This window comes from Canis lupus, chromosome 10, assembly GCF_011100685.1.
Source record: "Canis lupus familiaris isolate Mischka breed German Shepherd chromosome 10, alternate assembly UU_Cfam_GSD_1.0, whole genome shotgun sequence".
Classification (NCBI taxonomy): domain Eukaryota; kingdom Metazoa; phylum Chordata; class Mammalia; order Carnivora; family Canidae; genus Canis; species Canis lupus.
Window position 1 is genome coordinate 63,338,172 of NC_049231.1, and position 18,029 is coordinate 63,356,200.

At 38.5% G+C, this 18,029-nt stretch overlaps 1 protein-coding gene across 1 annotated transcript in view; it reads left to right on the forward strand.

The window, feature by feature from the left end:
* The window catches only part of COMMD1 (copper metabolism domain containing 1), a 173,010-nt gene extending 160,526 nt beyond the window's left edge, over positions 1 to 12,484 (forward strand). The window contains 1 exon segment of the mRNA NM_001003055.1: positions 11,465 to 12,484. Coding sequence (NP_001003055.1) covers positions 11,465 to 11,572 — 108 coding nt within the window. The 3' untranslated portion in view covers positions 11,573 to 12,484.
* The last annotated feature ends 5,545 nt before the right edge of the window (positions 12,485 to 18,029 follow it).

Consider the following 18,029-nt stretch of genomic DNA (forward strand, 5'->3'; position numbering starts at 1 on the left):
AAAAAAAAAAAAAAATTATCCAAACCCTTTTCCCCCAAATCAGCATTTTCTGAATTTGAAAGGCCTCCTATCCTTAGTCATTTCATCCTTTGCTTTCTTTATATAGCTTTCTTTGCTTTCTTAAGAGAAGGGCAAAGGGAAGTGCTTATTTTTTTAACTATGCCTATTTCTGCTTAATTGTGCTATCATGAGTGACTTAAAAGAAACCACGTTGAGACAGCTGGGGCATAGATAGATAGATAGATAGATAGATAGATAGATAGATAGATAGATAGATAGATGATAGATAGATAGATGGTGCTGTTGCCAGAGCAAGTTGATGATCCCTCTAGTTAGAGAAAATCTGCAGTCCTAGAATGGGCTTGATTAGTTTCACTTCTGTCTTCTCCTGCCAAGGAGTTTGTCATTCATTGCTGTACTCTGGTCTTTTTAATGGATGTATGAAGAGGTTTCCCCCATCTTAATCTGTAGATTATCAAGAGCCCCTTAGTTTCTGCCTGCCTAATGGTATTACCTAAACCAGCAACTCTGGTTGAGTTTTGTTTTGTTTTGCTTTTAATCTGCTCTATTCCTTTCACGTAAATATATTTTAGTTTATTTGCCAAAGTTGTTTGCAGATGAGTTTGCTCTGGAATGTGTCTCATCAGGAATGATGAAGGGGGGGCAGTTTGAACTTCAAACTAATATTAGCAATGCTTTCTTTCTCATGTGTTAAAGAGTTTTATCAATTTGTTTTCTCTTAAGATTTAAGTGAGATTTCTTCCTCCTTCAGTATGATTTGCATTTTCAGTTGTTTAGCAGTTGTTCCTCTGGTTCTTTGTCCTTGTCACCTGGGAACTAGTTCTACTTAGCCAAAACCCAGTATGATTTCTTGTAAATCAAACCAGAGCACCTAAAAATAGTTTTTTACCCAAGTATTTTTTCACCCAATGTTTTTCAAAATACAGAAAATCTTAACAGCTAACATTAAATCCTGCCAAAAATAAAAATGTTATAACATGAACTGGAGCACAGTATTTTTTAGAAATAAGCCCATGATCTCATTATATTGAGCTTTTAGTGTTTATATAACTCAGCTTCGTTTTATTTTCTTTCGTTGTGTGTTTTTAAAATAGTCTTTGTCAGTCCTGGTTCTTATATAAATCAGTACAGAATCTCTAGATATCTCGAATTAGTTTCCATTCTACTCTGCTAAATGTACAGTATTCTGGCTTGAAAGTGTCTGAATTCAGAGTCAGATGTGGGTATTAGAGAGCAGTGGATTGAATCAGAGCTGGGAATTCGCCTTCACATAACTGGGGCTAGCCTCCAGGTTTCTTGTTTTTTTTTTTTAGTGGTAAAATGGAGATCGATGGTATTTCTGCCTTTCATTATTTCTACTGACCTGTAATGGGGAGCAGAATATGTCAGGCTGCTTTGAAATCTCTGGAGGAAAAAGAATAGTGATAGTCCTGGTTTAGCAGTGCATAATTCAGCCAACGAAAGAACCACTCATTCTTGCAAGGTCAGACTATTTTCTCCCTTTCGGAAACAAGTCAGAGTTGCCTGGGCCAAAATACACGTTCCTTTTGACCACATATTGGCAGGACACGCATGTCTAGTTTTCTTCTAAATCATGGCTCTAGATTTTTTTCCAGCTAGGAAATCGTAAACCAAAACAATTGCAAGGTCCTGTTCCTGACACTTTCTGTCTTTTTAGAAATTCAAATAACTTTGAATGGAATCTTGTTGCCTGTTGGTTCACAGGCCCTGAGCCTGCAGAAAAATGAAAGCTCAACAGTAGAAGGTTATATATATATATATTTTATTTATTTCTGTGTGTGGCTAATTCAACCTTTGGTTCATTGAAGATTATCGTACTAATGCCCGCTTTATAAAATTCCATAGGTTTTTCTGGTACCTAGCAACCTGGGATCCAGCCTGACATCAGGCTCCTTGCTCAGCAGGGAGGCTGCTTCTATCTCTCCCTCTGCCTTCACTCTCCCTGCTTGTGTTCTCTCTCTCTCTCTCTCTCAAATAGATAAATAAAATCTTAAAAATAAATTAGACATTATCTAAGCTGAGAACAGTAGTCCTCATTACTAAAGGAAGGGAAATATTTGAAAATAAGATTTTTCAGGGGATCCCTGGGTGGCACAGCGGTTTAGCGCCTGCCTTTGGCCCAGGGCGCGATCCTGGAGACCCGGGATCGAATCCCACATCGGGCTCCCGGTGCATGGAGCCTGCTTCTCCCTCTGCCTGTGTCTCTGCCTCTCTCTCTCTCTCTCTCTGTGTGACTATCATAAATAAATAAAAATTAAAAAAAAAAAAGAAAATAAGATTTTTCAGACACAGACATTTTTTCAAAGAAGACATACAGTTGGCCAATAGACATATGAAAAGATACTCAACATAACTAATCATCAGGAAAATGCAAATCAAAACCACAATGAGCTACCACTTCACACCTTTCAGAATGACTAAAATAAAAAAGACAAGGGGTGGGGAGCACCCAGCTGGCTCAGTCAGTAGAGTTTAGGACTCTTAATCTCAGAGTCATGAGTTTAGGCCTACATTGGGCATGGAACCTACTTTAAAATTAAATAAATAGATAAGTAGATAAATAAATAAATTTAAAAGACAAGAAACAACAAGTGTTGGCAAGAATATGGAGCAAAAAGAACCATGTATGCTATTGGTGGAAATGCAAATTGGTACAACCACAATGGAAAACAGTATGGCGCCTCCTGAAAAAAATTAAAAATAGAAATACCATATGACCCAGTAATTCCACTTCTGGGTATTTACCCAAAGAAAACAAAAACACTAATTCAAAAAGATCTTTGCACTCCTACATTCATTGCAGCATTATTTGCAATGAGCCAAGATTTGAAAGCAACCTAGATGAATGGATAAAGATGTGTATACATCAGGTAAACACACACACACACACACACCTGATATATACACAGTGGAGTATTACTCAGCCATAAAAAAGAGTGAAATCTTGCCATTTGTGATAACGTTGATCAACCTAGAGAGTATTATGCTAAGTGAATTAAGTCAGAGAAAGACAAATACTGTATGATTTCAATTATATGTAGAATCTGAAAAAACAAAGCAAAAATAAACTCATAAATATAGAGAACAAATTGATGTTTGCTGGGGTTTGGTGGGGTTAAACAAAATAAGTGAGAGGGATTAAGAAATACAGACTTCTAACTATAAGTCATGGGATGTAAAGTACAGTATAGGGAATATAGTCAATAATGTTATAATAACATTGTATGGTGTTTGATGGTGAGCATTTCATAATGTATATAAATGTCGAATTACAATGTTACACATCTGAAATTTATATACTGTATGTCAACCATATGTCAACTTAAAAATAAATACATAAATTGGGATAAAACATCTTTCTGGCTTAAATTGTACCATATGGCTATGATATTCAAAAGTTGTCATATGAAGGTACAATTAAAGTTCCTCCCAATAGCTCTAATCTCCTTGTCTATAAAAGTTTTTATGGAGCTGCTATGTTTTAGACAGCTTATTAACCAGTTTAAATTTCACTTCATTTTTCCATTTTGTGGAAATTGTTAAAAGATGGACCAAAACAAGGAGGAAGAAGTGAAACAGCAGAGACCCAGATAATAGGTCTCTGAATGATTAAGATCTGAAATTATTATATATATTTTTAAAGATTTATTTATTTATTTTAAAGAGAAGGAGCACAGCAGAGTGGGGCAAAGAGAGAGAGTCTGAAGCAGACTCTCTGTGGAGTCAGACACATAGCCAACTGTGCCACGCAGGCACCCCTGAAATTATTATATTTTTAAATATTGTCACTCTACATAAAGCCTGTATATAGAAAGTTGAAGTTAGGTGCCCTAGATTTGTTTACTAGTAACTTCAGTCTGTGGTAAATCTGCAACTTCATATATACTCAATGTCTCTTTTCTCCCTTGAGTTGCTAGTTAGCTAATGAAAAGTTCATGTTTTCTTAATATAAGAGTCAGTGAGAATTGTCAGGTTGTCCTCACAAAAGTCCTTTGAAATGCCTGAATGGCAATTCCAGAAAACTCAGTAATTCTTGTCCAGTGGTGGTTAATGCTTTTTTTTTTTTTTTAAGATTTTATTTATTTATTCATGAGAGACACAGAGAGAATGAGAGAGAGAGAGACAGAGACACAGGCAGAGGGAGAAGCAGGCTCCATGCAGGGAGCCCAACATGGGACTTGATCCCAGGTCTCTGGGATCACACCCTGGGCCGAAGGCGGCGCTTAACTGCTGAGCCACCCGGTCTGCCCAGTTAAGCTTTTATAATACTCTGGTAATACTCTGTCTTCTTCTAGGAGATTGTGGGAATATGGAGAAGCACTTCCTCTAGAAGCTGCTCTGGCTCTGAAAGCACCTGGGATGTGCTGAGGCACTGCTGTACTTCGTTTATTAAAGTGAATTCTTTTAGTTCTTGAAGACCCTGTCTTAGTTCCACATAGCTCTTAGCATATTACGAACACCTATTGAGTTTTGGGATCAATCATTTAATTTAGTTACTCTGTTATTAAATTGCAGTCTTAGCCTCCCAGAGAGTCTAATTTTCATCTTTTTTCTTCCTCAGTAGGATGATTCGCTTTATGATTTTTTTTTTCCTTTTTGAAAATTGCATTAGCACACCCTTTACACAGTAGCTGTAGAACTGTCAGCTATTGTGTTTGAAATGAGGATTTCCTCAGGATAAAAATGGCCTAAGTAGGACCATTGTTTGTAATATGTATTCCTAACAGTTTTTGTTTTAAAAAAAAAGATCATAGGGGCACCTGAGAGGCTCAGTTAATTGTTTGACTCCTGATTTCACCTCAGGCCGTGATCTCAGGGTCCTGGGATCAAGCCTTGTGTTGGCCTCTGTGCTCAGCACAGTGTCCGCTTTGGCCCTCTCCCTCTGCTCCTCCCACCACATTTGTGCCCTCCCTCCCCCGTCTCTATTGCTAAGATAAACAATAAAAAATTTTTAAATTTTTTTAAAATAAAAGATTGTTAAGTTTTTAAAAGAGATTATAAATCACAAGTTTTCTTTTCTGAAGTATTGTTTTAAACTGCAACATAAGCTATTATTTCAGATATAGGGTATAAGAGCAGATTGTAGAGATGAGCCCACATTTCTGAAATCCAGATCCTTGATGCAAATTCTTAGTGGAATCTGAGCTTCCATGATTGTTGTTGCTGGCTCTTGTTGCTGTTGTTGTTCTTTAATATCAAAGTGCTGCTCTACAAGATTCAGTACAACGATAGAAAAAAATTAGATATTGGTTTTAGATAATAACCACTTGGAGGGCAGTCTTCCTGTCAGTTTAGGCATGATGAAAATCCTTACTCTGCTAATCTTTGGAGATTGTGTTTGATGATACATACTTTGGCAGTCTGTAGAGACTCATCTTTATATTTATACTGAAAACAGTGATTGAAGCCAGAATGTAAAGTAGAAATGAAGAAACAATACCCACACATAGAAAATATTGGAAATACCAGAGGAGAGGGAATTGGGGTTTGGAGAGTAAATACCTGACCTTTTTCCTCTTGCTAGAACCCAGCATATTCTTATTCCATAAGAATAAAGGAGTGACACAGTCTTAGAGAACAGCACCATAGGACATGAAACAAAGCAGAGAAGGGTGGCAAATGAATAAGAAAGGACAAGTGGAGAATAGTCATAGTTTTCAGGGAACTATAAAATTTTAATTTTGGACAAATGGTTCTTTAAGAAGGAATATGGAAGACCCTTTGCTACAAAAAAGATCTGTCAAGGTGTCCTAAAAGAATTGGAAGAAGTATCAATATAATTCTGAAAAAAACACTCAAAGTATGGGTATCTTATTATATAATTGCTCTTCAAGAAGCCATTACCAGTTTTGACCTTGCTGCATGTTGTTAAGCATGGAAGACACGGAGTGACAGAGCTGCAGATCAAGTTAATTTCAGTTTATGAAAGGACAGCCTAAATGGATAGTCTTCGTGGCTGAAGTTTATGCTTAGCCAAGATTCCCCTTGTGTTAAGAAATGTAACCAAAAGAAAAATTGAGGGAGTAAGCCATATAATATCTGGCCAGCTGTATATGGTTTCCTGAATCAGTTTGGTTAGCAGATCCTCAGTCACCTTTTCCCACTCTCACCCTCTATCCCCTAACTTTAGCACTTTTTTAAAGAAACTGCAACATGTAGAACTTGTGAAAGTCATGTTATAATGCTAAATACGACCAGTTCTTTGGGGAATAAAGCTTTGTGACAGTTTTGCATGGGAAATAATAGTAAAATAGAAAATAGATTATTAAAAAAATAGATTATAGACTTCTTTTTTTATTTTTATTATTTTTAAATTTTTTTTCTTTTTTTAAATTTTTTTTTTTAATTTTTATTTATTTATGATAGTCACACGCAGAGAGAGAGAGAGAGAGAGAGAGAGAGGCAGAGACACAGGCAGAGGGAGAAGCAGGCTCCATGCACCGGGAGCCCGACGTGGGATTCGATCCCAGGTCTCCAGGATCGTGCCCTGGGCCAAAGGCAGGTGCCAAACCACTGCGCCACCCAGGGATCCCAGTTTTTTTCTTAATATTTATTTATTTTAAGTGGGCTCCACAGTCCATGTGGGGCTTAAAACTCACAACCCCGAGATTAAGAGTCACATGGTCTACTGACTGTTCCAACCAGGCACCCTGCTATTTTGTTTTATGCTGAATTTATTCTAAATGGTTCCACGTAAGTACTTAATAAGTCATTGCTCTTTTTATTTTTTATTTTAGCATTTTGTGAGTGTGGTGTTGTTTTGCCAAAGAATTCTTGGTATGCTTATGGGCCTAGATAGCAAAATCATCTAAATAGACATTATAAACAAAGAAGTTTTAGTATATGGATAGAGAAAACCAAACACTTGCTTAAAGGCAGCCTTCAATTACTATATAAACTAATAATTAGTTATGTTCTCTGACCTTGCAAGGAAATGAGTTTAAGCTAAAGCACTAAAGTTCTAGGTTGGCAAGTAAGAGTTTCCTGAACAATATTAGAGTGGTTACCTAGGAAAAGAGTTTCTTAGGAACCTGTGAGATACCTTTCTCTGAAGTCATTACAGGTAGCTTGGGTTTTTCTGTTGGTTTGGAGTTGGAGGCCTCTTAGACCTCTTAGGATTAGCTTTTGCAGTTGGAGAGAGTATTGGAGTATTTTGCCTTTGCTTTGTTCTGTTATTTGGGATAGTTTTTTAAATCCTGAGTTTAGGGATGCCTGGGTGGCTCAGCGGTTGAGCATCTGCCTTTAGCTCAGGGAGTGATCCTGGGGTCCCAGGATCAAGTCCCATGTTGGGCTCCCTGCATGGGGCCTCCTTCTCCCCCTGCCTGTGTCTCTGCGTCACTCATGACTAAATGAATAACATCTTTTTTAAAAAGATAAATAAATAAATAAATAATAAATAAATAAACCCTGAGTTTAATACACTGCTATACTCCCAAGTGATCACAGACTACATATTCTTAATAATGATGTGCTTGCTTATTCATCTGCTAGCCAATGTCTGATTCTACCATATGCTTTATCTACACTCTACTAAAAAGCAGCAAGTTCTAACTCTTGTCTTAGATACTTAAATCCAGGAATTTAATCTTACTATTTCTTGTTATTATGACCAGTTAGGCCCAGACCCGAGTGGATGACTTTGGGGAAAAAAAAAAATCAAATGTGCCTGGCTGGCTCAGTTGGAAGAGCTTGAGACTCTGGATCTGGGGGTCATGAGTTCAAGCCCCCTGTGGGATGTATAAATTACTTAAAAATAAAACCTTTGGGCGCCTGGGTGGCTCAGGGTGTGTTCCCAGAGACCTGGGATAGAGTCCCACATTGGGCTCCCTGCATGGAGCCTGCTTCTGCCTCTGCCCGTGTCTCTGCCTCTCTCTCTCTGCCTCTTTCTCTCTCTCTCTCTCATAAATAGATAAAATATTTTAAAAATTAAATAAATAAAACCTTTTTAAAAATCAGATGTTTCAAATTGTTCTTATACTTTGCCTCTGGCTTGATAAGCATTAAGTGCATTAGATGTATTTTCTGTAGTGTACCCCAGCCAAATTTGAACAAAGCCTCATGTGTAAAGCCCCAGTTTAAAGACTCTTGAATACCTGATAAAAATATTTTGATAGCATATCTAGGTAAAGCTAAACCTAGCTTCACCTAGATAGTTTCAAATAAAATAGTTTCAAATAAACTGTTTCTTCAAGGGTCATAAATGGTTACATGTGTCTTTCTAACACTTTTTTTTCCCCAATATTTTATTGATTTTTTTTTTTTGAGAGATTTTATTTGAGAGAGTGAGTGAGAGAGACAGCAGGAGGAGGGGGAAGGAAGGAGAGGGAAAAGCAGACTCCCTGCTGAGGAGGGAGACTGATGTGGGGCTTGATGACTTATTAAATACTTAAGTGGAACCTTTTAGAATAAATTCAACATAAAATAGCCAGGCACAGTCAGTAGAGCATGTGACTCTTAATCTCCAGGTTGTGAGTTGGAGCCCCACATTGAGTGTGGAGCCTACTTAAAGGTCCTGGGATCATGACTTGAGCTGAAAGGCAGATGCTTAACCAACTGAGCCACCCACATGCCTCTGTCTTTCGAACCATGTTAATATGCATTGTTTCCAGGGGGGAGGGGTAAAGGTTGGGAATAGATAGAAAATTTAACTTTGGGGACGCCTGCCTGGGTGGCTCAGCGGTTAAGTGTCTGCCTTCGGCCCAGGGCATGATCCTGGAGTCCTAGGATTGAGTCCCACGTCGGGCTCCCTGCATGGAGCCTGCTTCTCCCTCTGCCTGTGTCTCACGAATAAATAAATAAAATCTTTTAAAAAAATTTATCTTTGGACTCTTGTTTTTCTAGCCTGCTAGTCTCTCTAGTAGTTGATTTCCCTTAAAAATAAATAGCTTCAGGGGTAACCTGAGTGGCGCAGTTGGTTAATAAGCATTCAACTCTTAGTTTTCAGCTCAGGTCCTGAACTCAGGGTCGAGATTGAGCCCCACGTCCAGCCCCACACTCCCCACACAGAGTCTGCTTAAGACTCTCTCCCTCCGCCCCTCCTCCCCTGCACTCTCTTTCTCTCTGTCTCAAATAAATAAATATTTAAAAATAAGTAAATAAACAGCTTCACTGATACTTAGAGGTCTGAGCAAAGATAATTTTTTAAAAGATTTATTTATTCATGATAGACACACACAGAGAGAGAGAGAGAGAGAGGCAGAGACACAGGCAGAGGGAGAAGCAGGCTCCATGCCAGGAGCCCGATGTGGGACTTGATCCCAGGACTCCAGGATCACGCCCTGGGCCAAAGGTAAGTGCTAAACCGCTGAGCCACCCAGGGATCCCAAGCAAAGATAATTTGAATACTAAAATCTATAACAAAGTAATGGCCCCCCAGTCAGAAAAGATCCCAGCTTTTATTAATAAACTCTGCTCAGGAATTCCTATCTCTGTGATCAAAGTCCTTGATAGCCTTTCCCAAATAAAATGGAAAACCAGGTGATTTATTACTATTACTGACTTTCACTGAGGTAGAACATGGGTTACATCATCTTCTGCCAGTTTCCCAAATATATGTGTTAGACTGGTAATTACTGCTTTCTCTAGACCATTGTTTCAAAGGCCAAATATTCAAAAAATGTTTTAAAGTTAGGCTAAAGATCTCAGTAAAACGGAATGAAGAATAAAAGGCTTTCAAATCTGAGACCTTAATTTAGCTAACTGAATTATCTAATTTGCCATAAATTTGCTCTTCTTTCTAAAAGGAAGTGATCCCTCCTGCTGCTCCTCAACAAAAGGAGCATCTTTCTTTTCTTTAAATTGGTTTTTGCTTTCAACTACATGAAAACCTGGCAGTTTCTTTCTTCCTTTAAAAAAAAAAAGAAAAAAAAAAAACTTGGCAAGTTTCTACATTCACATAGTATACCCCCTTCCTATCCAAATGCATATTTGAGGAAAAGGTTCCCTGTAGTCAGGGAAAGCCTCTCCTCCCTTTGGAAGATTTTCATCTGAGAGGCCCTTACTTTCCCTCTGCACTTGTTTCTCCTGGGGTACGTTCAGTGCCAGCAGTAAACACTCAGCGCAGCAGCTTAGCAACAGCAAAGGGACTTTGCCTGAATCTCCTGAAAGTTCTTCTAGCTAATGACAGAGTAACTTGCTGGCTTGTTGGTCTTCCTCTTACCTGCCACTTTGGGAATAGGGAGGGAAATACCTTGCATTTAGAGAGGAAAAAGTAGAAAAAAGGGCACTGATCTGGTGGTAGCTCTGCCATCAACAGAGGGACAATAGGCATGTCATCTACTGTGCCTGGGGCCTCAGTGTCATATCTAAAAAACAAGGTAGTTGAATTATATGATCTCTGAGAATTCTTACTGCTTTAATATACATGATTGTTGTTAAGAATCTTGAAAATAATCACTCTTGGATACATGTAATTTGCCCTCATCCCTTGACACAGTGTGGACCACGGATCTGTTCATTGTACATGAAATTTCTGTCACTACACTTCAAAGGCCTTTTTTCTTTTATTTCTCCCTGGTCTAGGGTTGACTGACTGATCCTAACAGTATTTGCAGAGAATGTGTTTGATGGAAATCTAGGAGAGTTGCCTTATAGCAAGTGGAAGGGCCTCAGAAATGTTTAAGGCTATTTCAAGATCTGGTTGGTTATCTTTCAGTCATCTGGTTGATGTTTCCCAAGCAACTTGGTCACAACCGGTCACAATTTCTAATATAACTGCTAAATCCAAGGGAGCTCAATTACCAGCTAACACAGACCCAGTCCTCCTTCCATTGCTATACTATGTGGAGTGCTACGGAGACAGTAGGGACTTTGGAGTCAGCCAGAACTGGGAGTTTACAGTCTGACTCTGCCTTTTTCTGATTTTGTTATATAGGTTAACCTGTCTGTACCTCCGCGTCATCATCTATATAACAGCAATACTTATGTACTTAGCTTAAAAATTGTTATAGGGAGACACCTGGATGGTTCAGTAGTGGAGCATCTGCCTTTGGCTCAAGTCATGATACTGGAGTCCCAGGATCGAGTCCCACATCGGGCTCCCTTCACAGAGCCTGCTTCTTCCTCTGCCTGTGTCTCTGCCTCTCTGTGTGTCTCTCATGAATAAATACATAAAATCTTTTTAAAAATTGTTATGGGATCAAATGTGGTGACAGACAAAAACAGCTTCTCACGTGCCTCATCATGAGAACACCCAACATTTGTGTACCTCTTTACCGTTTATGAAACACCTCATTGAAGTAGTTTTAGTTAGGGAACTAAATATGTGGATTTGCTTTGTTGGCTAATATATCATTTAGGTATTGAGACCTGAGTCAGGTTTGCTAGGTAAGGGGCCCTGGATCTTCGGAACTGGGTCAGGCCAGGTCCAGAACCTTGGCTATCTTGAAGGTCTCTTATAAAAACACCCTTTTATGTTTTCCAGGAATCAGAATTTCTGTGTTTGGAATTTGATGAAGTCAAGGTCAGTCAACTCCTAAAGAAGCTCTCAGAGGTAGAAGAAAGTATCAGCACACTGATGCAGCCAGCCTAGCTGAAGATGGAGTTGTTGAAGCAAAGGTGTTCATGATCCCTCCCCAGTGACCTGCGATTTTTTTTTTTTAATCTTATTCACCCATTTTATTAAATCCTCAAATTCAAATCTGTTTGTCTCACTTGCTGAGATTTCTTTTGTCTTTCTCTTTCATTCATTCTTACAGTTGTACTACTTGTAGAGGTTCTAAAACTTTAGCATGCAGAGTGCTCATAAAAGCACCTTGAGATCAAGAGTCACCTGCTTCACTGAGTAAGCCAGCCCGGTTCCCCATTATAAAAGCATTTTAAAAAGGCTTAAGGGCCATATCCCTAGACACTTGAATTCAGTAGGACTAGGTGGAGTCAACTTCAGGAACCCTTACTATGGTGGTCGGTTCCTGGAGTAGGATTCCATAAATCATGGAAGAATTAGAAAAGGGGGAACAAAACATTTTATTCATGCAAATACAAGGCTGACCAAAAGCCATGTGTCTTGAGCTGAGGCTTAGAAAGCCTGCCTAACCTACAAAAAGTTTACTGATCCTGGTAAAACCTGTGATGCTCCTGGAACTGATTCAGACATTTGGATTCATTCTCACTAAATATGAGGGGTCTGGTTTGATCTGAACTACTGAGAAAGTTGGGCTTTTCTGGAACCTAGAACTAAACGGTCCTTGTCACAAAGGGACTGACTCCCTTTATACTTACTTCAAGTCAGAGTTGTATGAAAGGAAAAATGTCTACTGAGCTGATGTGAGGTCTTTTACATCAGAAAATTTTACTTGGGTCATCAAATAAAACCTTTTGAAGAAAACTAATAAAGGGGTACCTGGCTGGGTCAGTTGGTATAACATGTGACTCTTGATCTTGGGGTTGAGGGCATAGAGATTACTTAATAAATAAATACAAATTAAAAGAAAGAAAAAAAAAACAAATTAAAAGAAAGAAAGAAGGCTAGTGTAAAGGCTAGGTCCTCATGGAGAAGTTATACCAAACACCAAGAATACTCTAAAAGGAGGAAGCTGTCAACCAGTATATTGAGGCTATGGCCTTAACTGGTTTTATCATTTGGTACTGATAACATTTAGAAACCCCAGGTGCCTTTCAGATGTAATGTGTTAAAAAATGTAGCTCCCTTGGTCAGTGGTTATACCATATGTCAGTTTTAATGAGTTTATTCTAGGGCAGGAATAAGTTCTTTTCTGTTAAAATTTCCTCTTAAATCAGTTCGCAGACATTTTAGGAACTTTTCCAACACCCAAGCTGAAAATACTGGCTTCCTCCCTGATTAAAACCATCCCAGCAGTTAGCAAACAGTGACCAGAAGGTCTTAAATGTAGCCCCTGTGGACCCTTGAGAAAACATCTTGAAACAGTATGGTAAATAGATTCAGAGAAGGCATGAGGTTTGGCTAAAGAACTATTAAAACTTGCTTTCTGTTTCCAGGGCTACTGTCATGTGATCCAGGAGAATTTAGATAATGTCTTCTGCTATAAAATGGAGGAAAAGAGTATCCCATCATATAATGGGATAGCAAATGTCATTGGAAGGAAGAACTGTAGCTACCACATTATTATTGACTCACATATCCAGTGAAATCTGTGAAAGCCTAAAAGAACAATCCATAGGCCCACAGGAAGAGGAAATCATTGTTGTGGTTTAAAGCTCTGTTTAGGTCCTCCTATAAAATTAATAGCCACAAATGTGGACATGGGCTTTTTATTATACCCCCAAACCCTTGGTCATTGGAAAGTCTGTTAATGTATACTGAGTTTTTAATAATAGTAGTAGTAGTAGTAGTAGTAGTAGTAGTAGTAGTAGTAATAAAGAAACTAGTTGCTGAAGGTGGTCCCACATTTAACATTAAACACTTTGGGATACAAGTGTTTTTAGGCAGGGTGTGTTTGTGTTATATTTAGTGGTGATTTTTAAGTATCTGATTGCCAAAGGAATATATGTTTATTATAGTCTATTGTGAGACTACAGACCACACTAAAGACCATGAAATGACTTATCAGCCTAACCTTCAGAGATAATGGAAAGAAGGATAGAACTAGGTGAAGAGTTGTGTTTCCTTGAATAATTATCTGGAAATGAAACACATGGTTTTTAAGACTTTGATAAACATTACCAAATTGTTCTCCAGAAACATTATATCAGTTTGTATTACATCTAAGAAAGTATGAAAATAAATCACTCCTTTTCTTGCCTAAGTGGATATTGTCTGTTTGTTTGTTTTTAATCTTGGGGGACTAACTTGTTTTTGTAAATTTTTACGAGGGACACTTAACTTAAACCAAGAATTCTCCCTGGGAATAGTGCAAGCATGGCGAAAAGACCAGGGAAAGAGAAAACTGGCATAAGGGTCCCAGCAGGTGCCACTAGATTTCCTACCTCCGTAATCCTAGGTTAAAATCCCTTTATTTTAAGTTCAAGAAATGTGGGGCAAAATTAAAATAGGCTTTATCCTGAATTAGGCCTTGTAGAAATTGTCCTTACTTGAACAATGAGCACTTTAACTTCAGTCTGTTTAGGAACAGTCCAGGCAAGCCAAAAGTTGCTTTTAGAGTAGAGTGAGAAAGAAGCTTCAGCCTTCAGTCGTTTCATGTTGATAGAAGCACAAGATTTGGCCTTAATCTCAGGCCTGGATTTTCTTGGAAGCTCTGGTTTCTATTGGCTTATCAGCAAAGGCTTAAATTTTACCATTATAGCCTCCCCTTTCCTTTACTTAACCTCTCTTCCTCTAGTGTTATTTTTTTATCCCCTTTATTTATTTCACTCACCTGTCCACCCACGTCCCCTCTGGCAACACCAGTTCTCTATCTTCAAGAGTATGTCTTTTTTCCTTGTTCATTGGTTTCTTAAATTCCACAAATGAGTAAAATCATATGGTATTTGTTTCTCTCTGTCTGACTTATTTCACTCAGCCTTATAATCACTAGATCCGTCCATGTTCCTGCAAATGTCAAAATTTCATTCTCTTTTATGGTTGAATGATATTCCTGTTTGTGTGTGTGTGTGTGTGTGTGTGTGTGTGTGTGTACTACGTCTTCTTTATGAATGGACACTTGGGTTTCTTCCATGTCTTGGCTGTTGTAAATAATGTTGCAGTAAACAAAGGGGTGCATATATCTTTTTGAATTGATATTTTCTTTTTCTTTGGGTTAATATCCAGTAGTGGAATTATTAGATCATACAATAATTCTGTTTTTAATTTTTTGAGGAATCTCCATACTGTTTTCCCATAGTGGCTGCACCAATTGACATTCTCACCATTTCTCCACATTCTTGGCAACATCTGTTATATCTTGTCTTTTTTTTTTTAATTTTTTTTTAAAGGTATTTATTTATTTATGATAGTCACAGAGAGAGAGAGGCAGAGACACAGGCAGAGGGAGAAGCAGGCTCCATGCACCGGGAGCCCGACGTGGGACTCGATCCCGGGTCTCCAGGATCGCGCCCTGGGCCAAAGGCAGGCGCCAAACCGCTGCGCCATCCAGGGATCCCATATCTTGTCTTTTTTATTTTATCCATTCTGACAGTGTGAAGTGATATTGTGTGTTTTTTTTTTAAGATTTTATTTATTTATTCATGAGAGATACACAGAGAGGGGCAGAGATACAGGCAAATGGAGAAGCAGGCTCCTCGCAGGGAGCCCAATGTGGGACTCGATCCCAAGACCAGGATCACACCCTGAGCCAAAGGCAGATGCTCAACCACTGAGCCACCCAGGTGTCCCACATTGTGGTTTTGATTTATATTTCCTGATGATCAATGATTCTGAGCATCTTCTCATTTATCTTTTGGCCATTTGTATGTCTTTTTTGGAAAAATATCTGTTCAGTTCTCTGCCCATTTTAATCAGACTATTGGGGGGTTTTTTGTGTTTGTTTGTTTTTTGTCTTTTTAAGTAATGATTCAAAAAGAACTATGGCACTTAAAATTTTCATTTTAATGTAGTCTTTCCCAAGTGTAAGAAGGCAGTGAAAGCAAAAGATGACACTGAGTTATCTGAAATCTTAAATAGCTGACATGGTATCAAGCTACTAGTTACTGAAATTCTTTTTTTAGACCTTAGTGAAAATTTGGAAAACAGAATATAAATAGAAATTTGAGGAAATTAAATGTTAAGCAGATGTTAGAAAATAATGTTTTCTGAAGTACACAATAAATAATCTAGACCAGTAAAGGGAAAAGGATATAGAAGGAAGCCTTCTAGAGGCAGCTCAAAAATGAATGGATATTTTCCTAAAAGAACAGGATACTGGAAGGGATGGGTCTTAATAGGACAATAGCCACCTTATAATTTTAGGTGTCACAAGTTTCCAGCCAAATTTTTCAGTATTTTAGATGGTGATTTAGTTAGCAAAAGGGAAAACTCAAATAGAACATAAGTAGTTTGCACTTACCTCTAGCTGCAAGGTATACATTTTTTTACCTCAAAATTTGAGAAATAGCAATTTTTATCTGAGTGTAGTCAGTTCTCAATTCTCCCTTATTTGGGGATGGCCATGGTTGTCATAGCATCATGACTGAATGTAACACTGAAGTAACCTTTGTTATACAGGAACCTGTCTAGGCCTGCTTGCTGTCATGTCAGATAAATGGTGCCAACTGGCATATCTTATAAGTTTAGTACATTTAGGGATGCCTGGCTGCCTAAGTGGTTGGGTGTCTGCCTTTGGCTTAGGGCATGATCCTGGAGTTCCAGGATTGAGTCCCACATTGGGCTCCCTCTGCATGGAGCCTGCTTCTCCCTCTGCCTATGTCTCTGCCTCTCTTTTTGTGTCTCTCATGAATAAATAATTAAAATCTTTTTTTTAAAGATTTATTTATTTATTTATTTATTTATTTATTTATTTATTTATTTATTTATGATAGACACAGAGAAGAGAGAGAGAGGCAGAGACACAGGCGGAGGGAGAAGCAGGCTCCATGCCAGGAGCCCAACGCGGGACTCGATCCCGGGACTCCAGGATTGCGCCCTGGGCCAAAGGCAGGCACTAAACCTCTGAGCCACCCAGGGATACCCAATTAAAATCTTTAAAAAAAAAAAAGTTCAGTACATTTATTGCCAGAATAAAATACTAAACCTATATGTGAGCACATACCAAAATATGAGTATTTATATCATTTACTCACTAAGGACTGTAATTAGTCTTTTTATTTCTCTTTTATGCACCTACTCTTGGCTAGTTTTTTTTTTTTTTTTAATTTTTATTTATTTATGATAGTCACAGAGAGAGAGAGAGAGGCAGAGACACAGGCAGAGGGAGAAGCAGGCTCCATGCACTGGGAGCCCGATGTGGGATTCGATCCCGGGTCTCCAGAATCGTGCCCTGGGCCAAAGGCGGGCGCCAAACCGCTGCGCCACCCAGGGATCCTTTTTTTTTTTTTTTTTAAGTAGGCTCCATGCCCAATGTGAGGTTTGAACTCATGACCTGAGATCAAGAGTTGCATGCTTTACTGACTGAACCAGCCAGGTACCCCTTGGCTAGTTCCCTGTCTCAGGGTTTGTTTATTCACAGGAGGCAGACAGGGAGAAATGGAAAGGGGGGAAAATATGGATTGCACAAGTGCAATAAGAGATTAAACTGTTAAGTTAAAAAAAATTTAGGCTAAAAAATGAAAATACTTAAAATCCTTAATACTGTTACTATACTGTTTTTACATTAAATAGATAAAAATATATTTGGCATTTTATGATTCATAAATTATGACTGTTTTTAGAATCATGACTAAGATTTGGCACTGGTCTCAAAATGACTAGGTAACTTCTGGTAGAAGCTATTTTGCCATCTTTAAAAGGGGGGAAATACCTGGACAGATGGACAGAGGACTTACACAAGGCCATGGTCAGGAAGAGACCTCAGGGTGGTATCTTTCATTTCCCTATTCTGTCAGACCCCCCAGAAGAATAATATGTGCTTGAAAAAAATAGGTATGTCCTTGCTCATTAAGATAATGACAGTTCCTACAGTGATGGCTTTTGTATGCAGATATGACATAGGGGGTGTAAGATCCTATGTCATTTGCAAGCTGCATCCATGTTAGACTTGTCCGTGTGCTGAGGCTGCTGAAGCTCTTTGTAGAGCCTAATGATGTTTCTGATGACCTTGGTCTTACTGTCCACTCAATGCTACTTATTTTTGGATGCAGTGTGCAAGATGAGTCTTGATGTGCACATGGGCTTCCTTGGCTGTCCTCAGTACCTAGGTAGGCAGCAGACTATCTTTATCCTACCTGTATAACCATGATCCAAGCTTGCTAAATATAACGTAACTCTTGGCCATTTCTTCATTGTAACAATGTCTGTAGTGAATTCTGTAGCAGCTACTTGCTCATTATTAAGGTTTTCTCATCATAATCTATCATGGTCCATAAAACAGAGATAAAAAAAAGTTTTTAACATTTTAATTATAAAAGTAAACAGGCTCATTAGGGGCACGTGGGTAGCTCAGTCAGTTAAGTATCTG